The following is a 23,377-nucleotide window of genomic DNA, read 5'->3' as shown; positions in this document are numbered from 1 at the left end:
GTAATCAATTTTCAATGACATTTGGCATCTATGTAACAGATTTGTTCTCTGTGCTAAGTACCATAATCTTGTTGCCCCTAATTTCACACATTTGGGTACCAATTAAATTTACTTTAAATGGAAACTATGTATCATTTCCATAAATGGAGAACAGATACAGATCTTATTTGCCATGCCATAAATAGAAGGACTCTATAGAAATGCAGTGAAAGTAGAACAATGGCGTAAATTCTAGCTAAATATTCTATTAAACTGAAGGTCCGTTAGCTTTCTTCAGAAGGGAGATTTTGTTATCAAGAGGTGTAAAGATTAGCACCGAACAAAGCTAGTTTTTGCTTTAATCAAAGGGACTTAAAGATAGTAGAGAAAGAAACTTTCTTTTCTGTATTACTTAAGAGTAAATGTGCCTGTACCACACTTTAGGGAAACACTGCCATATATCCTATTAAAGAAATTGGTCGTTTCATTTTGATTGCAGTTAACAAGACAGCTAGAGCTAGGTATAATGCTGTAACATGTCATAGTATGTGCTTTTCCATTCTCATAGTAAGTGATCCTTATTGTGTGTACTTTTCTCACCAGGATATTTTGCTCATCAACCTCATTATAGAACATATGATTTGTGATACAGACCCTGAACTTGGAGGAGCAGTCCAACTTATGGGCCTGCTTCGAACTTTAGTTGACCCAGAAAACATGTTAGCTACTGCCAATGTAAGCCACGGGCATTTTTCTCTTTTTCATACTAGTATGTTGTTTATTACTGGTAGGAACCAGTGCAGTTAAAATTCATGGAAGTGTTTTTGATTCCTTAGAAAACAGAGAAGACTGAATTTCTGGGTTTCTTTTACAAGCACTGTATGCATGTCCTCACTGCTCCCTTACTGGCAAATACAACAGAAGATAAACCTAGCAAAGGTAAGATATTGCAGGTTGGTAGTAAGGTTCTTTGTTCTTGAATTCTAAAACTCAGAGTTGATTTGGTTAACACAGAGGTGTAATAATATATTTTCAAAAAAGGTGTTCAAGGTAGAATTTAAAGTGCTATAATTGGAGATAAAAAATGTAAACATGGAGATAATTGTTGCTTTTAGAATTTAAAAACAATTTTCTGTTAAAGCAGTATTTACACAGGTTAAATAAATGGAAGTAATTGTGAAAAAATTTTAGTTATTTGTACTCCAGATGTGTAGAGCAAAGCTGCTTACTGTTAACCTTTCTTTTGCATTGAGGATTATTCATAGGTTAAGGATTATTCTTATTTCTGCATTTTATTCCTTTAGCTTTAGCTTGCATAGTGTGTGTTTAATTCAGAAGGTAGTTTTAGGGTCTTCAATGGGAAATCTCTTGTTGACATTTCAAGAATATTATTTTGCCATATGAATTATCAGTATAGCATAACTTAAGACAGCACTTAGAAAGTAAATGTTAAATTTACCCTTTTTTGTGATCTAGAATCACGTCTTGGAAACGTGATACTCATTTTTCCTGTCTACTTTATTCATATTAGGTAAAGCTTGAGGCTCCTTTCAAACACATATATTTAGTTCTTCAAACGTTTATTAAAAAACAAAAAAAAAACTCATTGTCTGGAAGGTACTGTGCTGTAATCTTTAGGGGCTAAATGGGGGGAATAAAAAAGTGAGTACAATACTTCCAGAGGCTTGCTGCCTGGTGAGGAAGAAAAGTAAGCCAATAATTATAATCCAGTGTGGATTCATTCTATATAATAAAGGACATTGGAATCATAAGAGCAGAGAGAGAGTAATTCCACCAAAGACCAGATGGGATCTTTCCGGATCTCCTACGCTGTGTGTACATCTTACGAGGGCTGTGTTAAGACACGGTAGAGCATTTTTGCACTTGGGAATAAAGCAGATCTAATAGATTGGTGTCCCAGCTCTGCCTTATTATTCAGACTTGGGTTTTGTGAAACTAATTTGTCAGAGTTAAGAAAATGTAAAGCACAGTTCTTGGGGCACGTGGTAGGGATTCAGTGTTTGTTCCCCTTTCCTTAAGTTTAAAATTTTGGGTCAACAGAAAGGATTTTACTTGGTTGGAATTTGGATACTTAAATTTAGAAAGGGAAAGAATATTAGTCATTAAATTGTGTTTTGTTTTTAGATGATTTTCAGACTGCCCAGTTGTTGGCACTTGTACTGGAATTGTTAACATTTTGTGTGGAGCACCATACCTACCACATAAAGAACTACATTATTAATAAGGACATCCTCCGGAGAGTGCTGGTTCTTATGGCCTCCAAGCATGCTTTCTTGGCATTATGTAAGTGTTGCTTCCGATAGAATTATTATCTATATCTTATCATGTTGTTGGTACCTTTGGGTCTTATTACCTGAGAAGAAAAGATCACTGATTTCAGGTCAAGGAGACCTAGATTCTAACAGGAAACTACACCAATTACATAGTTTTGCCAGAGTTGGAGATAATTTTCCTCATTTGCATCTTTCCCCACATACAGCAAAGGGCTCAGTGTGTATCCACAAAATATGTGAGGTATTCTATTCCACTATTAAAATGGCACCTAAGATCATTTTACCTCAGTTACGTTTTTAGTACTGCCTTCCTCATTACAAATTAGGAATTCTTGTGAATCTTATTAAATCATGAAGAACATTTTTGTAATTTGGAAAATCTATAGCTAATGGCACTGAGTTGCTAAAACACATTGGGAGTTAGAATGCCCAGCACAAGTGTCTGTAGATGGTCCATTCATTAATTGCACAAGTATTTTTTCTCCACCCTATTGAGATACATTTGACATAAAACATTTTGTTACCTCAGATATTTTAAGAGCAAGGGTGCCAAACTTCAGAAGTGACCAGATCTACCCTGCGCTCTTTACACGACCTGCAAGCTGAAAAGTAGTTTTTAGGTTTCTTAAAGGGTTGTTTAAAAAAAAATACAAAAAACAAGTAGAGGCCATATGTGGCCTATGAAGCCTAAAATGTGTACATGTAAACCATATTTATGGGTAAAGTTGGTCAACTCTTAGAGCAACAGATATGTTCTTGGTTATGTATTCTTTTCAAAAATTAACTGTGTTCTTAAGGCCCTAGTTTGTTGAAGTAAAACATGTTTCAGAATTGGAAATAGGTTATTTAAGAATATTCTTGAGCACAGCAGCCAGCCTTCTTTGGTAAGTCGACAGACCAAGTTTGGGGGTACCTTAGAGGCTCAATAAAATATGTCTGCTGGTAACTTCTGTCTTTTGGTTTCTGTAGGTAAGTTTGGTTGTTTGATGGCATCACAATCATTCACTGTTCAGAGGCCTGAACCATATATATCCATTTTTGCTAATATCCTAAAATTAGAAAAACATGGTTTATAAGGATGTTTCTGATGTTGATTTGCTCTACAGTATTTTATCTTTAATATTAGAAATAGGTATCCTTCTAAAATCATTAAACTTTCCATCAGGGTAACAGTTATAGTTGTCTTAGTTTTTCTGGCTAATGTATACACTGTGGGATGGACTGAGAATACGTGTCTTCATGGTATATTTTCATTTTCCAACTTTCAGATATTTAGTGCAGTTACTTTTCTGTTGCTTGTCCAGGAACTCTGATGTTACCTTAGTAATCTTTTTCAGCCAAAAGTAACAGGGAGCATTTTGTGGCATTAACCTAGACTGCTAAGGACAGCAAAAATGAATGGATTATTTGGTTCTACTATATTAATATTCATGAGCTTAGCATTTGCAAAAGAAGAGCTTTTAAGCTCATATTCATTTTTCTTATACACCTACTACAGCAAAAGAGAGCCCCATGTTGAGAGGAGTTCGTAACATTTCTTTCATGTCAACACAAAGTTTTTGTTCAAGTGTGGGAAAGAGAGGTTAGGACAGAATGGAAAAACTAAATGAGTAAGTTAATCAGTTTTATTTCGATAAATGTATTAAACACATGCTACCATATTTTATCAGTTTTAAGCAGTATTGTAGCCAATGAGGTTTATCCGAGGCGCGATTATTGCTAAACTCTGCATTTTAGACATTTATCGTCTCTCAGATCAAGGTGAGTCTTACATTAATGGCATGTCATTGTAATTGATAGTTCTGTTGGTTTTTTTTAGTGGTAGAGAAAGTTTTTTGCAGTCAGGGGCATCTTAGATTTGATGAAGATGCTAGATACCGGAAATTACAAGGAAAACACAGACCATTAAGACCCAGACTCAGCTATCAAGGGGTTTTGAGTTCATTAGGAGGAGATAGTCATGGAAAAATTAAAATGTCAAAAGTACTATATTGAGGTGTGTTTGGAAGCATAGTGGCAGTAATTTATTCCTACACGAATGAGTCAGATCAGGAAAATTTCACAAGAGAGGTAAATTGGGTTGTCTTGGTCCTGGGAGAACGTGACCTTCTTGGTTGAAGGCACGGCTGACATACAGATGTGGGAAACGCGCCGCGTGGTAACGGTTTGGTGTAGGGAGAACACACGAATCCAGTAGGAGAGTGCAGGGAAGGAAAAGGCTTTTCAGTTCAGTTCATCTCGTTATTTTGCTTGCAGTATTATAAAGAAATTTTCTCAACAATTTAATGACAACTATGAAGATATACTTTATAAGGAAGGTTTATATTGTAGGAAACTAAGCATGTTAGCACAATTTTAGTTACGTTTTATTATTGTTTGGTTTAACGATAACTCAGTTTGGAAAATGCTGACTCTTAAATGATTCTATGTGGCTGTCTTCCCAGATTGAGAACATGAGTAGTTTGTGGAAGAAGATGCCAGTCATTAGGAATGAGCACTCTAGGACTGACTGTAAGAGAGTTTTTGATCAAGTATTTTTAAGAGAGCTAAGTGGGAGATTTAGGATATTTTCAGTCTTCTAAGATTATACACTGAAAATGTTAGGTACAGTGTTTAAGGGAGGGTTTCATAAGTAAGTTTAGATGCCCAATTGTAAGGAAAAAAGATGAGTGGTTAAATCTAAACAGTTTGGGGACTTACAGAACGTCTCCTTTTTTATATCTGATGCTTATTAGAATGCTTTTATCCTATTGAAAGACAACAAATCAGGTCCACAGGTGAGACCAGCAATCCTTTCAAAATGTAGGTCTTTATAAGCTTAGATATATACATATGCCAGTTTTAGCAGTCTTATTTCTTTCCTTGGCCTTTCACGATTCATGTTGTCTAGCCTTTTGTTAAAAATATGGAAATCTATGACAGGAATGAAATAAAAATTTTATTGTAGATGCTTTTATTCAGCCATCATAAGTTACATATGAGGCAAAAAGTCTCAACTTGTGACATGAAATCTCATGTTGTGTTAATGTAAAGATGAATTATTTGTTTTAGAGATGATTGAAACAAAGCACCAGAGATTCCTGACATGTTAATGAAGGTTAGAGATAAGAAGGGAAGCAGAGTGCACTTTACATTGGAAGTCCTACAGTTCTGCCAATGTGACCTGTCCCACAGGCTTTCTCTAATTTCCTTTGAGCAGTTGGACTTCATAGAGCTCGCTGGTGAATTTTTGAAAGCAACTTTTATTCAGCAGCAAGTAGTGGTTGGCTATTCTCGATGCAGGTTTCTTTTGGGAGAGGGATTTGAATGGAAATAACCCAGTTCTGGATATAAATGGGGCAAATTTGCAGAAATGAGCAAAACAAAGACCGTTAGAACCATCTCTGTCTACACTGGCAGTTTCTGGACAGAACTGCTCTGGAGGAGATAGTGGGGCCACCGCATACCTTGGTCTTAGTGAATTCTAGGAAGGGAGTTTGTTTTCACTTACCTAGGAATTGCATGCGGCCCACAGGGTTCAGCTAGTGTGTGTTGTGGTAGGACACAAGTCTCCACGAAGCCTGCATAGTTGGAGTACCAACTCTTAAAATAACAGCTCTTGCCTTAATTACTAAAAACTTCACATTTGGCCTGAGCTCTGAAGTATTGATTTCTATTCTAACAAATGGAACTGCCTCATTAGTTACTTCGTCAAGTGACATTACAAAACACCAAACTCTAAAATCACTGCTTTGGGAAGATAAACCCTTGTTAGACTTTGACTTAACACACAGGTGCCTCTTACTGTTTAAAATGTCTTATTTGACCATGCTTATGTATTTGAAAATAATTCAGTAGAGTTTAAAAAAATGCAATTACTATTCTATAAATTATATTGAAACTCCCTGCCCAGAGTGTCACTTTAGAAAGAGACACTCTTAAATAAGTTGCATTGTTAAGGCAGTTTATAGCCAACTGTACCTAATTGGGCATTCACTTGTGGACCTCTTTTCTGCCAACTAAAGAAACATTGAGCTGCTTTACTCCTCTGCCTTCCCACCCAGAAACCGTGTCACCATGGTTGCCTGGCTACCTGCTCATGAAGGACTTGATTAATAACAAATTGGCAATTTAACGAGCCACTTCCATGATCTCCAAAGAAACCAAAATACAAACACAATATTTAATCTTGCCAACCGAAGACGATGTGACTGCATGAAGTGAGTATGCTTTTTTGAACTGTTTACAATAAGTGGGGCATTAACTTACTGACAAACTCCATGTAGGTAAAGAGGGCTTTGTCTAGCTGTCGAGTATATTTGGATCTTGACGAATGGTGACTAAGTAACTCCCCATACCTCAAGATGTAAATATACCTTTTAATCTGTAAGTTAAAGCCTAATTAATTGTAAAAAGGAAAATTAGGAAAAAAAATTAAAAAGCATACTCGCTGCAATAAGCATAGAGGACCACATTTTAAACACAACATCCTCTAAATTTATTTCTACACTATGGGAAGGCAAGTTTTGGGTCTTGCAGAGTTTTGTGGGTTTATAGTAGTTCTCTCAACAATCCACAAACCAACCAACGTAAACCCAGAACTCTAATGCAAAATAGTAAGAGTGTCCAAAAATAATGATCAAATTATACAGTGGATTGCCCTAATAAAACGATGGTTTTTCTGTTGTTTTTAAGGTGTATGTAAAAGGATATATTTATAATTTTCTCATCTTAAGTTGTACGAAGTTAATTCATATGTTAGCCCTATTTTAGCTCTTATTTTAGATGTAAAGTACATTTTGGTCACTAGTAAATTCCAGAGTTTTTCTGGCTCTCCAAGACTTGTGTTCTATAATGACATACACTACTTCTAGGGTACGTTTTTCTGATAACCCTCTTGCAGTCCTTATCTTTAGGTTCATGCTTCTGGAAGCAGTAACATATCACTGCACGAAGAATTATATTTATTAAGCAGGTCTTTTTTAATAAGTCTAAAATATGGAAGTATGGTATGTAATTTGAACAATAATGCCTCTGTGTTTCAGGTGCTCTTCGTTTTAAGAGAAAGATTATTGGATTAAAAGATGAGTTTTATAACCGCTACATAATGAAAAGTTTTTTGTTTGAACCAGTAGTCAAAGCATTTCTCAACAATGGATCCCGCTACAATCTGATGAACTCTGCCATTATAGAGATGTTTGAATTTATTAGAGTGGTAGGTTCTGTATTGTTGGAATGTTGGTTTTAACTGTTTGAGAATATTGAATATGCATTATTGGTATTTTGGCTTATTTGAGATTATATTTGAAGAAAATTTTTAAAAGAAGCTTGTAGGAATTCAGTTCAAAGTAATGAAAACCAAAACAATCTCTCGGCAGCTGTGAATCCTTCGTAGGATGGCTTGAATGAAAACTGATCTAACACTGTCCTGGTACGCCACTCATTTTAAGAAAGTAGAATGACAGTTGATAGAAAGTATTTGATGTGGTTTTATTGTTTTGTTTTTAACTCTGAGGTTTTCTGACTGGACTTTGTCCTCTATATTTTTTAAGAACTTTTTTTTTTTTAAAGATTTTATTTTTTGACAGAGACACAGCGAGAGAGGGATCACAAGCAGGGGGAGTGGGAGAGGGAGAAGCAGGCCTCCCACAGAGCAGGGAGCCCAATGTGGGGCTCGATCCCAGGACCCTGGGATCATGACCTGAGCCGAAGGCAGACGCTTAACGACTGAGCCACCCAGGCGCCCCTTAAGAACAATTGCGTAACAAACTTGATGCCCTCTGTATTTTTTAAGAACAATTTCATAACAAACTTGATTCTTTACTAATATAATAGTAGTCGGCTTGTGGTTCTCCCACAACTGTGTGTCAGAATTATCTGTGGCATGCTTTTTTAAAAAAATTATGGTAAAGTGTTTATCATGTAAAATTTGCCTTTTTAAGTGTAAGTGTACAATTCCTTGGCATTAAGTACACTCACACTGTTGTGCAACTATTCCCACTGTCCATCTCTAGCACTTCCCTGTGATGTGCCGATCCCACCCCCACACTTACTTGAGTAGAAGACATCTGGGGTGGGACCTGGGCATTTACGTGAGGAAGACCCATAGTTAATTCTGAGACACAGCAAATCAGAGACTACGGAGTAGTGAGTTATGCCCATTTTCATTGTTTTGTTATCTCTAAGATTGGCTGATAATTTTGTGAAGTTAAACTATTTGGGGCAGGTTTATGAATTGCCTGTGATTAAGCCTATCTTGCTAAAATAACATTTTTCCTATCGTATTTTTCATTATAATTCTTTTCTATAGGAAGATATAAAATCATTAACTGCTCATGTCATTGAAAATTACTGGAAAGCACTGGAAGATGTAGATTATGTACAGACATTTAAAGGACTGAAACTGAGATTTGAACAACAAAGAGAAAGGCAGGATAATCCCAAACTTGACAGGTAAATTACCACATTTTTTTTTTTTTTTTATTCATTCAAGTTGTATGGTGGTGCCTCTTTTTGCTTGTTTCGTATTATTTGGCTTGGCTGGGGGAGGGGATGAGCAGTGGTTGTAGCTTTCTGTAATGGCCAATATGAATATTTTCCTGAAGGTGTGTGTGGTGTTAGTAGGATCTGTAGACGCTTCCTCAGGCATATATTAAGTTAGATAATGAAAAAGAAAACCCAACCACTTAACGTGGTAGTGGGGCTTCATGTGTCCAAAAGTAAAATCAAAATAAGGTATATTTTAAAGTCCATGAATTAGGACTTGTTCGTTTCTGATGTTAACAAGTTTAATAACTGATCCATAATAGTACAGTTTCCACAATAGTTTGATTCCACTAGTTAACACTAGAAATGGTGGAGTGTTTAGTTCTATGAAAAGTCTGGTTCTTCATTAGCCTCTCTGTATATAAATCTCTTATCTCCTTGATCTATTAAAACGATCTAATTTGGAGCACCATTTGAAGACTAAGAGTATCTTGGGATAAGTCTCTCTTTTTTTTTTTAAGATTTTATTTACTAGAGCACGGTGGGGGAGAGGGAGAAGCAGACTCCCTGCTGAGCTGGGAGCCCAATGAGGGACTTGATCCCAGGACCCTGAGATCATGACCTAAGCTGAAGGCAGACGCTTAACCAACTGAGCCACCTAGGCACCCCGAGTCTATTTACTTTCTTCTCTTTTCTCTTTACTCCTAGTATGCGTTCCATTTTGAGGAATCACAGATATCGAAGAGATGCCAGAACACTAGAAGATGAAGAAGAGATGTGGTTTAACACAGATGAAGATGACATGGAAGATGGAGAAGCTGTCGTGTCTCCATCTGACAAAACTAAAAATGATGATGATATTATGGATCCAATAAGTAAATTCATGGAAAGGAAGAAATGTATGTTGAAAAGATGGGCAAGGGAAAATGGTGGCTTTCCCATTCTAGGCTTATTCTGTATTTCTTGACAAAATGAGGAGTATCTACTTTGTCATGACAGATTTTAGAGACTTTGTTGCTTTCTAGAATGTGAATTAATAGCTGTGGGTGAAAGTATGGACCAAATTTTCTTAATCTGACTTGACCCAGGAGAAATACCTTATTTCAGGAAGGGGAGGGACACTGAATACTGAAGGTCTCATTCCTTCTCAGTAGTGAACTGAACTTGTGTTTTTCCCTAGCAAGGGAGTGAGCTAGTTAATTGTGGTTTAGTGCCACCTCATTTGGGGGGATTAAAAAAAGAGGATGGGTGACAACTATTGACAATATTCTTATTTTTAGTAAAAGAAAGTGAGGAAAAAGAGGTGCTTCTGAAAACGAATCTTTCTGGTCGGCAGAGCCCAAGTTTCAAGCTTTCCCTCTCTAGTGGAACCAAGACTTCTCTCACCAGCCAGTCACCTGCAACCAATCTGCCTGGTTCGCCAGGCTCCCCGGGATCCCCAGGATCCCCAGGATCTCCAGGCTCTGTCCCTAAAAGTACATCTCAGACGGCAGCTATTACTACCAAGGTACATTCTGACTTCCAGGCCCGTGTCATACCACCTTTCTCAACAGTAATCGTGACTAAGATTTCCTTTGGTTACCGTCTTTTGGAACTGATCTAACCTTTCTGAATGAGAGAGAATAATTCTCCCACTACTACCTGTATGTATGGAAAACTTGAGCAATTTCTCAAAGGTTTTTATAACCAACACAAAAGGCTAAATGAATTATTATGGTTATTTGCATTTTAGAACTCAGGTTCAGATTTGTGTCAGAACATTTACAGAAATTTTAAAGTTACTCTTTACCAACTTTCCCAATTAATACCCAGCTAAAGACTTGTGTGGAGGCAAGATCAATATCTGGACACTCCTAACACTGTTTTGTCAAGCAAGATTTATAAAAAAGAATTAACCATCTATCATTAACATTTCATAAGAAAGGATCACAATTTTAACACCAAAAATGTGGACAAGACATAATCTCAGAATAAAAACCAATTCTTTTCACTACCTCCTACTGTCCTGGATTAGCAGTTAACAGACTGGCATTTGGGATGGGTTGATCTAAACCAGGAATAGAGTGCCCCATACACAGTTCCTTTTACTTTGACATGAGCATGAGACCCCTGAGGGCTAAGAATTGAATCCATGTTAAAATGAAGGTGTGGGCTGAGGGCAGAGCAGGGTGAATTTTTCCACACCCACCCACACAGAAGAGCTACAGTGGTTTCTGGCGAAGGCAGGGGTATAAAAGGATGCCAGGAGGAAAGGCAGACTCGCCTTCCTAACTTCTCGGTCTGCCCTTACGTCTAGTAGTCTATCTGTTGTAGTTTTCAAGATTTTGCTAATGCATTGTTAAGTCTTAGAAAAACAGTAATTATTAAATTGAAAAGGTTTTATCTCCTGGCTCATTTGCTAAATTTATAAACTAAAAATTTTATTACGGAAAATATAGGAAAAATACAATGACTTTCAGTTGCATATAATCTCACCATCCAGAAATAACCACATTTAGTATATAGGGGTGGGGGGGCGGGAATCTGTATCCTTTACCTAGTGTTAAGGTTTTTTAGAAGCTACATTTTTCTTAACAGGGAGGCCTCGTGGGTCTGGTAGATTATCCCGATGATGATGAAGATGATGATGAGGATGAAGACAAGGAAGACACGCTACCATTGTCAAAGAAAGCAAAGTTTGAGTCCTAATAATGGCAACGGCCTATGATCAGTACCTGTTGAGAAAACTGGTTCTCCACCCCTCCCCCCTACAAAATCCACAACAAAGCAGTGGTCTCTTGTGAATGACTGAAACAGATCAGCCTCGCACACTTGACTTCTGCTCATCAAGTGCCAATTCAATGGAGCAGGAGGAGGGGATACTATACGTTTAGGGGAAAGACTTAAGCCTTTGAGCTCTCCAGCTTGGACCACACATTGCCCTTTTCTCAGGGAAGGAAATGGAAACAAAAAGCCAACAGGGCAGGGGTTTTGTAAGTGGAACTCTGGATTGACTGGTCAGTTGCTACAATCAGAATATGATTTCTCGGACCATGTTTGAGACTCAGAAGAACAGGCTTTTGTGCCGTAATTCTTCTCCAGTTAAGAATGCCAGCAGTTTCTTTGTATGAAGAGACCTGCCTTTAAAATCACACGTTCTCAACATTTTAGTCACGCTACAACAGGTTTGGAAAACCTCTGGGGGAGGGGCGCATATAAAGTTTCCTCTTTTTTATCTGTTCCCTTTGCCCTTCAAACTGCAGATTTTTTTTTTTTTTAAAGTGGGGATGTGTCCCTACTTGATTAAAGATTGAGTGGAATTCTAGATGTGGTCATTTGTGTCATAATTTTTTTTGTTTCATTTTGTTTTTGATTTTTTTTCTCCCCTGAGTGTATGCTTAGTTGTTGAGTATATATATTTGGGACCATTAAAACTTTTTTTGATGTAATATAACCTAACGTTGTGCTGGTACCTGTTTTACCATGTGTAATTTTTGTTCACATCACAGTTCTTAATTTGTTTAGAGTTTTATGAAAGATGGTATAGTTTTTATTGACAAAAACAAAGTAATCTTACAACTATGTGCATACAAAAGCAATACTATTTTGTGACTAAATATTTTATATTAAAATTTACATCAGCAACTGTCGAGAATTCAGGGAAATAGAGTGGAATTTAAAATTTCAACAGTTTTGTTAAACCTAGAAACGTGAAATTAGTATTCCAAAGAGATTCTGAAATTTCATATCTTGGGAAAATGACGGTACATTAAATCAAAATTGAGGCTGGATGATTTAAAAATAACATTTGACTTTTGAATAATAAAAAGAAAAGTGAAGAGTAAGAGAAATTGTATTAGTTGTATGTTTCTTTTTTTTTTTTTTAACCACTCCCTTTGGAATACCAGCTGGAGTTGTAAGTGGTGGTTCCTAATAAATACTTGGCCAAAGGACCATCAGATAATTCCCTTGTTACAACAGTATTTTTAAATAGGTTCTTTTTATGGTCTTAGGTGTGCTAAAATTAAGGAAATGAAAACAAATACTTTAATTTCACATTCCCTTTTTTTTTAATAAGCTCTTAGAACTTACTGAAGAATGTGTTTGCAAATGTGAATAAAAATCCATACCCAGGAAAGGATACTTATTATTTTAAGTATCATCCACTTTGAGTGTCTAACAAGCACTGTGTGCTCTGTCTTCTCTTTTGCTTAGTCCTCCGTAAATTCAAACGTGTGGTACCAAAAACAAGGTTCCACTGAATAGCTGGATAGAAAACCACAAAGTGATAACTTGCTACAGTCACAAAACGAGTTCTATTGTTGGCTATTTTTTTAACAGAAATTTTAGGTGCATAATTAACTATAAGAGTTTAAGTGTATTTCACTACAGTATAGAGCTACTTGTGAGTCCCAAGTTCTGGCTATTAATAATTGAAGTTAATCAAGTTATCTTGAAAATAAAAGAGAAGAAAGATCTTAAGTTTAATTATATTACGTCTTCCTTTGTGTCTTAACCATACTGACTTTTCTGGCTAGGCTGTTGGAACGCTTACTTGTCTTGGTATTCTGAGGGTTCTTGAGAAGAGGGGAGGAGCATCCCACGTTTTCGTAAGTTCTGATCCAGTATTTAAAAAAAGCATTAATTATTGGCCTTCAACATGTAAGAGGTGCCCCTTCACTGACGGGACGGTTGCATTTTCTTAGCTATTAGTGATTACAGTTACTGAAGCAGAAAATTGACACAAGTCGCTGTAACAGAAATTAGGTCTAAAACAGCCTGTCATTTCATAGAGGGAGAACTTAGCAATAAATCACTAGAAAGACACCACCACTGGAATTGACAAGTCCACCTGATTCAGAAGTCTGTGGTGTTGAACAGATACTGTCTTGGTAATGGATGTAAATACCATGGTGTGAACAGTTAGTTAGAAATTGTTATTTTCCATTTTAATGCTATGTATTGGCTCTTTTGCTCATGTTGCAATGTTGAAAATGAAAAAAATAATTTCACTTCCCATGTGATTACCCAACAACTTCTGACAAAGACAGACTTATAATTAACTGCAGGAAACACCTTGATGTCCTGTCTTGCCCAGAAATGCTACCCTGTTTTTTTTGTTTTTTTCTTATAGAATTGAAGCCTGACTCTACTCAAATCCTGCACACAATTTTCTCTAGAAGTCAATTTTTGTGAATCTGGAAATGAAGGAGAGGCATGGAATGGGGAAACATTCCTATTTTTCTTCTTAATTGATTTAAAGCAGTAGTGTTTGTAAAGTTTGCAAGATTAGAACAAGCAGTTTAAACTGGAAGGTATTTTTAAGTGGAAAACCTCAGTCAACAGAGTTCTATATTTACCATAAATAACTTTAAAACTGCATTGTCAAAATCACTTGAAGGAAAATTCAGGACCTTCAAAATTCTTAATATACAAGGTTATATTAACTTTTTCTGCCCTAACATCCATTTTGAGCAAGAGGATTATAAAAACAAATTTTTATGGGATGGATTAATGTCTGCCTTTACACTGGGACGCTGAGAGAACATGAGGAAGTGGGGCAATAGTAAGTATACTGTGATACCCAGTGGTAAACCAGTTTGATTCCTCTTTGGCTTTAATGCTTCATCTTGGCTGTTGAGAATGATAATTAAAAGGAAACTACGTGTAGAACACCTCTCTTCGGATAGATAAATGTCTACTGGAGTTGGGTGTCTCGGTCCTTAAAATAGCTCTGGTTGGAGAGACCAGTTTCCTTGACCTTTTTGCTGCCCTAGGTAAGTTCTTCCACGGACTCAGGGAATACATGATGCTCCAACGTGATGCTAAGTGGGTTCTGGTTTAACGTACATTCCTGCTATATTAAAGAAACTGCTCTGGTGTATCACATTCTACCTACCAATTGAATGGACCCTTTTCCATTCCTTATATTTCTTGACCCTTAGGTAAGAAATCCTAAAGCACATAGTGTTAACAGAGGCCAAGGTGTGGAGAGTAGCCAATACTGCCTTTCTATCCCCTGACAGCTCCCCTCTCTACCCTTTAAATGCTGGGATTCTCTACCACCTCACCTTGGGTGCTCAGCTTCCTAAGCTCCAGCCAGGGCACCTTCCTTTGCTATCCCTGACCCGATCATGCATGTTGGGCCCTAAGAGACTGCCTGAACCTCTCCTGTGCCCCTCTGAGTGCTCTTCCTGCCTTGCCTGCTGATAAACTTCTCTTCATCTTTCAGCATTTGGAAGCGTGCCCCTGACACTGTTCCTTCCTTGAGGAAGGGGTTATATCCTTTTCAACTTTGTCTCCATAGTATCTGGCATGATACCTAGCCCACAGATAGCCCTCTAACATGTTTACTGGGTGGATGAAAAGAAGACCGAGTAATGTGCACACAGAATACACAGACTGGGAAAGTCTTTTGGCTGATGCCCTTGGAGAGTCACAAGTTTGACTCATTCTTGACCATGAGATTCCCTCTTTGTGGTTGGAAAGAGAGGGCTTGAGGACCCTGTCCTGTCCTTTGTACCTTTGGGCCTTAGGTTAGTGATACCAACAAGGGGCAATTTTAAGTTCACAGAATTACCCCATACTGAGTCATTTCAGCAACTCCTAAAATTCTATGTAAGCTTTCCTGGTCTGTTCCCTGGCTCCAGCATCTTTAACTCGTTAACTATGTCTCTTACTGGGTCTTCAGATCTTGATCTTCATCTGTAAGTTCAGACCACTGCTTTTATCACTGGACCTAGCCCTGAGCTACCGATTCCACAGAACACTCACCTACTGGGATCGGACTTTATTAAATCTCATTCTCCTATTAAACTTTTATATCTCGGTATATTTCTTGGAATGTGAGATCCTAAAAGGCAGACCCAGATATATGTGATCCTCTTTGTGCGGCTATTAGTATAACAACACAGATGATAGGTAGGTAGATACGTAGATAGTAAACAGGTTGGGCAGAGAGATTTCCTGTGTAGAATCAATTGATACTTGTCCCAGGAATGATAAAGAGCCTGGAAAATGTGATCACTCAAAAATTACAGCACTTCATTTTAGCATGAAGTATCTTTCTACAGGAATCTGCTTCTGTTACCTTACAGAAAAAAGCAGATTAATCTTACTTTAATGTTACTGTAATTCATAAATTGCTACTTCAGGTTTTCTCATCCTAAATTGTAAAGCACTACTCAAGAGGAAGATAAGGAAATAATGAGACAGTTCATTAACCAACCTCCAAGATGGTTCTGTTGGGTTTGCACTGTGAGGTGGGAGTCCCATCAAAACCAAGAGCCCAGAAAAATTTAGCTTTTAAGATTCCAGGGTGGCTTTCAAAAAGTTTAGGTAGAGAATGTGAGGAATTGCTATTAGTGAAAACATTTCACCCAAATCCACCCTGCCCCCACTGAAGCCTTTTGAGAACCTATTCTGGAAGGGTAATAGGGGTTGGGTGGGGTGGATAAAATAAACCAAAGAGGCTGAGGGAGTACTCAGGAAATTTCACAGTCTGTGCTCCATGCGTGTTGACTGATCAATGGAGTCTAAGAGCAGATTTCCTGGTAGAAATTGGTGAAAAGTTGAGAACATAGACAAAGTATTACGGAAACAGCACAGTCAGAAAGGCCTGGGTTTGAATTCTCACTCTGCTACTAAGACCTTAGGTAAGTTCCTTGAGCCTTGGTTTCCCCATCTCTCTAATGGAAGTGACGTCACAATACAAGTGTGAGGACTGCAGAGTAGGGGTGTGTGTGTGTGTGTGTGTGTGTGTGTGTTGTGTGGGGGGAGAGAGCGAGCAAGCGAGCAACTCCCAATGGTAGCTACTCAATGGAGGGTAGCTAATGTGTTATATCACCACAGTCCACACCTGGGTGGAGATGGCTATGGTGTGAAAACTTCACAACCTGAAACTGCCTGTTTTTAGAAGTCACTCATAGTCTATGCAGTGTAGGGCTCAGTATACAATATACTGGTTAAGAGTATACATCCCAGAATGGCACAATAAGGAGCTTAGCAAATCCTCCCTCAAAAAGCAATTTAAAAACTGGGCAAAATTGTCAGAATGAACCATTTCAGGACTCTGGAAGTTAGCCAAAGACATAACAAACTGAAAAAAGTTCGCTCAAGAATCTCAGTAAGAGGGCTGCCTCGGCTTGGTTGAGCGTCCGACTCTTGATTTCAGCTCAGGTCATGATCTCAGGGTCATGAGCTCAAGCTCCATGCCAGGCTCTGCGCTTAGCAGGGAGTCTGCTTCAGATTCTTTTTCTCCCTCTCTCTCTGCCACCCCCTGCCCCCCCCCCCCCCCGCCAAATAAATAAATCTTAAAAAAAAAATCTGTAAGAACAGTGAACAGTCTGGGGTTACTCCCATCCCCACCCTCCCCCACTCCCTCAGCTCAACCTGCTAGTGGTCCTGCCAGAGCAGGTCAGCTGTGAACACACTTTCATAACTGGAAGTGGCTCACTCCAAGTGCAGGAAAACACACATACTGGGTTGTTCACAGAAACAGTAGCTTGACCAAGAGAAAAAAGATGATTCAAATTATTAAATTCAGAAATGAAAGACATTTGGTTGGGGCCACTGTTACCAACTTTACAGAAATAAAAAAATTTCCTTTATAGTTCTTAATTTTAGAGAGAGTGTGTGCACGCAAGCAGGGAGGGGCAGAGGGAGAGACAATCTGAAGCAGACTCTGCACTGAGTGGGAGTGGGGAGCCTGACTTGATCCCACACCATGAGGTCATGACCTGAGCTGAAACCAAGAGTTGGACGCTTAACCGACTGAGCCACCCAGGCGCCCCAATTATATCATGATTAACTGTACACCAATAAATTGACTAACTTAGATAAAATGGAAGATTGCTGAAAGACACAAACTACTGAAATTAACTCAAGAAGAAACAGGCAAAAATCTGAACAGACCAGTAATCAAAAACTTCCCAACAAAAGTCCAGTACCAGATGGCCACAGTGGTGAATTCTACCAAATATTTAAAGAATAATTAATATCAATTATCAAATTCTTCCACAAATCAGAAGAGGAAGGATCACTTCCAAACTCATTTTACAAGGCCCGCATTGCCCGGATATCAAAATCAGACAAGGACACCACAAGAAAGGAAAAATGACAAGCTAATATCGCCGATGAGCACTGACGCCAAAATCATCAACAACATATATTATCAAACCAAATTCAACAATACATTAGAAGGATCAAACACCATGATCACCTGGGATTTATTCCAGGTCTATAGGGATGGTTCAACATCCACAAATCAATCAATGTGATACATCAATAAAATGAAAGATAAAAATCACATGATCATCTCCATGGATACAGAAAAAGCATCTGACAAAATTCATCTGATTATGATTAAAACTCTCAGAAAAACGGGTATATATAGAGAGAAGACACTTCAACATAATAAAGGCCACATAGGACAAGCCCACAGCTAACATCGTGCTCAACGGTGAAAAGCTAAAAGCTTTTCCTCTAAGATCAGGGACAAGACAAGGATGCCCACTCTTGCCACTATTGCTCAGTATAGTACTGGAAGTCCTAGCCAAAAATATTAGGCAAAAAGAAAAATAAAAGACATCCAATTAGAAAGGAAGTAAAATTGTCAGTATTTGCAGAAGACAGGATATTATAGAGGCTCCACTAAGAATCTGTTAGAAGTAGTAAACAAATTCAGTAAAGATGCAGAATACAAAATCAATATATAAAATACAAATATATTTATATTTTATAATATATAAAATTCTGTTGCATTTCTACACACTAATGACAAACTCAGACAGTGAAATTAGGGCTCAGGACCAAAGTAGAGTAGGAAGATCCTGAGCTCACCTCCTCCCACAGACACCCAACTCTATACCTACATACAGAACCACCACCTCTGGGGAGGAACTAAGACCAGCAGAACAGATCACACCCAACCAAGGATATAAGAAAAAGCCACACGACAGGATGGAGGGGTGGAGATGTGGTTTGGTCAGGACCCACAACCCCACAAATATAGAGGTTCTTCCTGAAGAACGAGGGGTCTGGGCTCCACAGCTTGGGGACCTGCCCTGGGAAGATGAGCCCCATAGCACCTGGCTTTGAAAATGGAGGGAGGGGCTTAATGCCTGGGAAGAGCCTTCTGCTCTCAAACGGTGCCCCCCACATCTCACTCTGAGTCCCTGTGCAGAGGCAGCACTTTGAAAAGTGCCTGGGTTCCATGTGAAGGAAATCCACTCTCTAATTTAGGGCATTGCCAAAGGGGCAGGGATCCACTGGAACATTCCCTGGTAATGTAAGACCTGGTGGGCGCCCTTTTGGGGGCTAGTGGGGGCAGGGCACTTACCTTCCACCGGCAGGCACCATTTCTGAATGTCTCCAGCTACTGTGCCAGCCCTGCTCACCCCTCCCTGGTGCTCCCCTGAGGACGTGTTCTGCCAACCCACTTGATAGGCCTGGAGCCCCTCGCAAGTGGCTCTCTGCCCCACCTCACGTGGCGGGCGGGCTCAGCCAGCACCAGGGCCCTGCAGAGCGCCCTTAACCCACACGGCAACATGCCTGCACCTGTGGCGACCAGGCGTCCAGGCAGGCAAGCCAAGGCCATGCTTGCACCTGAGCACACCCAGGCCAGACCGGTTGCAGCGGGACCTCACAGGCCATCACTCTGCGGGACAGCCCCACACGCCAGCGAGCCTGCACCAGCTGTGACCCAGCGGACACTCTGAGGGCACCTGGCTTGGGTGACCAGGGAGGTTTGTGCTACTGGGCCCCAAAGGACACCTTCTGCATAAAGCCACTCCTTCAAAACCGGGGGAACTAACTGACCTACCTAATACGTAATAATTAGAGAATTGGGCAAAATGAGGAGACAAAGGAATATGTTCAAAATGAAAGAACAAGACAAAACCTCAGGAAAAAAAGGAAACATAAGAAATCAACCTCATAAAGAGTTAAAAGTAACAGTCATAAGGATGGATGCTCAATGAACTTCAGTGAAGAACAGATGAACATAGTGAGAACTTCAACAAACAGAAAATATAAAAGGGAACCAACCAGAGCTGAAAAATATATTAAAAAATAAAAAAATACACTAGATAGAATCAACAGCAGATAAGAGGATACAGAACAGATCAGTGATCTGGAAGACAGGGTAGTGAAAATCATTCCAGCTGAACAGCAAAAAGAAAAAAAGAACATTAAAAAATGAGGATAGGCTAAGGAACCTCTAAGACAACATCAAGCATATTAACATTCACATTATAGAGGTCCCAGAAAAAGAAGAAAGGGGCAGAAAACTTATTTGAAGAAATAATAGCTGGAAACTTCCCTAACCTGGGAAAGAAAAGACATCAGGCCCAGGAAACACAGAGAGACCCAAATAAGATGAGCCCAAGGAGTCTACACCAAAACAGATAATAACCAAAATGTCAAAAATTAAAGAGAATCCTAAAAACAGTAAGAGAAAAAACAACTAGTTATATAAAAGGGAAACCCCATAAGGCTATCAGCTGATTTTTCAGCAGAAACTTCAGAAGGCAAGTAGGGAGTGGTAGGATATATTCAAAGAGGAAAAAGGGAAAAACCAACAACCAACCATACTCCACCTGGCAAGGTTATCATTCAGAATTGAAGGAGAAATAAGAGTTCCCCAAACAAACAAAAGTTAAAGTTCATCACTACTAAGCCAGCCTTACAAGTCATGTTAAAGGGACTTCCTTAAATGGAAAAGAAAAGGCCATAATATAAGAAAATTATAAAAGGAAAGAAGATCTCAAAAAGCAAACATGAAGGTAACAGATCAATCACTTATAAAGCTAGCATAAACAGATCAGTCACTTATAAAGCAAGCATAAATGTTAAAAAGACAAAAGTAATAAAATAAATACATCCACAAAAATTAGGTAAGGATCTACACAATAAAAATTGGACAATATGACATCATACACATAAAACATGGAGGGGAAGGGAGGAAAAATATAGTGCTTTCAGAACGTGCTCGAAAGTAAGTGATCATCAACTTAAAATAAATGGCTGTGTATGTAGGATGTTCTGTATGAACCTCATGGTAACCACAAACCAAAAAACTCAAAAAATAGACATACACAAAAAATAAAGGAATCCAAGCATAATGCTAAAGAAAGTCATTAAATCATAAAAGAGTAAGAGAAGAACAGAAAAGCATGACAAAAACAGCCAGAAAACAACAAAATGTCAACCAGTAATACATACCTACTAATAATTACTTTGAAAGTGACTGAATGGATAAAACAAACACAAAAACAGGACCCATCTACGTACTGCCCGCAAGACCCTAACTTCAAGCCTAAAGACAAATACAGACTGAAAGAAAAGAGATGGAAAAAGATATTCCATGCAAATGGAAGTGGGGAAAAAAAAAAAAAGCAGCTTAGCAGTACTTAAATAGACTTTAAAATAAAGACCATACCAAGAGACAATAAGGTCATTCTGTAATGATAAAGGGATCAATCCAACAATAATATAGTAATTGTAACGATGTATTCACCCAACATAGGAGCACCTAAATATATAAAGCAAACATTAACAAACATAATAAGGGAAACGGACAGTAATGCGATAATAGTAGGGGACTTTAACACCCCATTTATATCAACGGATAAAGCACCCAACAGAAAAATCAATAAGGAAACAGTGACTTTGAATGACACCTTAGCCGAAATAGACTTAACAGATAGTTATAGAACATCCCATCCAAAAAACCGCAGAATACATATCTTTTCAAGCACACATGGAAAAATCTCCAGGATAGATCACATGGTAGCCCACATAACAAGTCTCAATAAGTGTAAGAATACTGAAATTATATCAAGCATTATTTCTGACCATGCTGGCATGAAACCAGAACCAATTCAAGGAAAAAACTGGGAAAACACAAACATGTGAGGCTAAACAACATGCTATTAAACAACCAATGGGTCAACAAAGAAATCAAAGATGAAATAAAAAAAAATACCTTCAGACAAATGAAAATGGAAACACAGTTGTCCAAAATCTATGAGGTGCAGCAAAAACAGTTCTAAGGGGGAAGTTTACAGTGATACAGACCCACCTCAAGAAAAAAGAAAAATCTCAAACAATCTAACCTGACACCTAAAGAACTACAAAAAGATGGGACTGGAGGAGATTATGCTAAGTGAAATAAGTCAAGCAGAAAAAGTCAATCATCATATGGTATCACTTATTTATGGAACATAAGGAATAGTATGGAGGACAGTAGGAGAAGGAAGGGAAAAATGAAGGGGGGGGAATTGGAGGGGGAGATGAACCAGGAGAGACTATGGACTCTGAGAAACAAACTGAGGGTTTTAGAGGGGAGGGGGGTGGAAGGATGGGTTAGCCCGGTGATGGGTATTAAGGAGGGCACATACTGCATGGAGCTCCTGGTGTTATATGAAAACAATGAATCATGGAACAGTACATCAAAAACTAATGATGTACTGTATGGTGACTAACATAATAAAATAAAATTAAAAATAAAATATATATTAAAAAAAAAAGAACTACAAAAATAAGAATAAACAAAGTCCTGGGGAGCCTGGGTGGCTCAGTCAGTTAGGCATCTGCCTTCAGCTTGGGTCATGATCCCGGGGGTCCTGGGATTGGGCCCCACATCAGGCTCCCTGCTCAGCAGGGAGTCTGCTTTTCCCTCTCCCTCTGCCTTCCACTCCCCTGCTTATTCCCTCCCTCTCTCTCTCTTCCTCTTTCTCAAATGAATAAAATCTTTAAAAAAAAAGAATAAGCAAAGTCCAAACTTAGAAGGAAGGAAATAATAAAGAGCAGAGTGGAAATAAATGAAATAAAGACTAAGAAACAATAGAAATGATCAGTGAAACTAAGAGCTAGTTCTCTGAAAAGATAAGCATTTAGGCAAAGTCATCCCGAAAAAAGAGGACTCAAAATCAGAAATTAAACAGAAGTTACAACTAATACCCCAGAAACACAAAGGACAAGACACCACTGGAAACAATTATATGCCAGCAAATGGGATTTCCTTTAAGAAATGGATAAATTCCGAGAAATATACAAAATTCCACAACTCAAACAACCTGAGGAAATTACTATTAATGAAATTTAATCAATAATCAAAACTTTACAATGAACAGAGGCCCAGGACCAGACAGCTACATAGGTGAATTCTACTAATTTAAAGAGTTAATGCCTATCCTCAGACTATTCCAAAAAACTGAAGAGGAATGAACACTTCCAAACTTCTATGAGGCCAGCATTACACTGATACCAAAACCAAACACACCACAAGAGAAACTTATACGCCAATATTCCTGATAAACACTGATGCAAAAATCCTCAACATAATATTAACAAACCAAATGAACAATACATTAAAAGGATCATACACTACAATCAAGTGGGATTTAATCCAAGGATGCAAGGATGGTTCAATATTCATAAACCTCCCATGTGATACATTAACCAAAAGGCAAAAATCATATGATCATCTCAATAGATGCAGAGGAAGAATTTGACAAAATTCAATATCCAGTCATGATTTAAGAAAAAAAAAAAACTGAGAAAAGTGAATATAGAGGGAACATATCTCAACATAATAAAGGCCAAATATAATAAACCACATTCAATGGTAACATCATAATCAATGGTAAAAAGCTGAA

At 38.2% G+C, this 23,377-nt stretch overlaps 1 protein-coding gene across 2 annotated transcripts in view; it reads left to right on the top strand.

Annotated features, from left to right (window-relative positions):
• The window catches only part of PPP4R3A (protein phosphatase 4 regulatory subunit 3A), a 37,283-nt gene extending 25,241 nt beyond the window's left edge, over positions 1 to 12,042 (top strand). For both annotated transcript variants that reach the window (XM_078054112.1, XM_036097515.2), the window contains exons 8-15: positions 583 to 714; positions 816 to 918; positions 2,125 to 2,283; positions 7,298 to 7,467; positions 8,563 to 8,705; positions 9,447 to 9,637; positions 10,019 to 10,245; positions 11,316 to 12,042. In XM_078054112.1, the coding sequence (XP_077910238.1) occupies positions 583 to 714; positions 816 to 918; positions 2,125 to 2,283; positions 7,298 to 7,467; positions 8,563 to 8,705; positions 9,447 to 9,637; positions 10,019 to 10,245; positions 11,316 to 11,426 (1,236 nt within the window). In that variant the 3' untranslated portion in view covers positions 11,427 to 12,042. The remainder of the gene's footprint in view (positions 1 to 582; positions 715 to 815; positions 919 to 2,124; positions 2,284 to 7,297; positions 7,468 to 8,562; positions 8,706 to 9,446; positions 9,638 to 10,018; positions 10,246 to 11,315) is intronic.
• Positions 12,043 to 23,377: the final 11,335 nt, after the last annotated feature.

This window comes from Halichoerus grypus, chromosome 8 (assembly GCF_964656455.1).
Source record: "Halichoerus grypus chromosome 8, mHalGry1.hap1.1, whole genome shotgun sequence".
In the NCBI taxonomy this organism is placed as follows: Eukaryota; Metazoa; Chordata; class Mammalia; order Carnivora; family Phocidae; genus Halichoerus; species Halichoerus grypus.
This window is presented reverse-complemented; position numbering and strand designations above follow the sequence as displayed.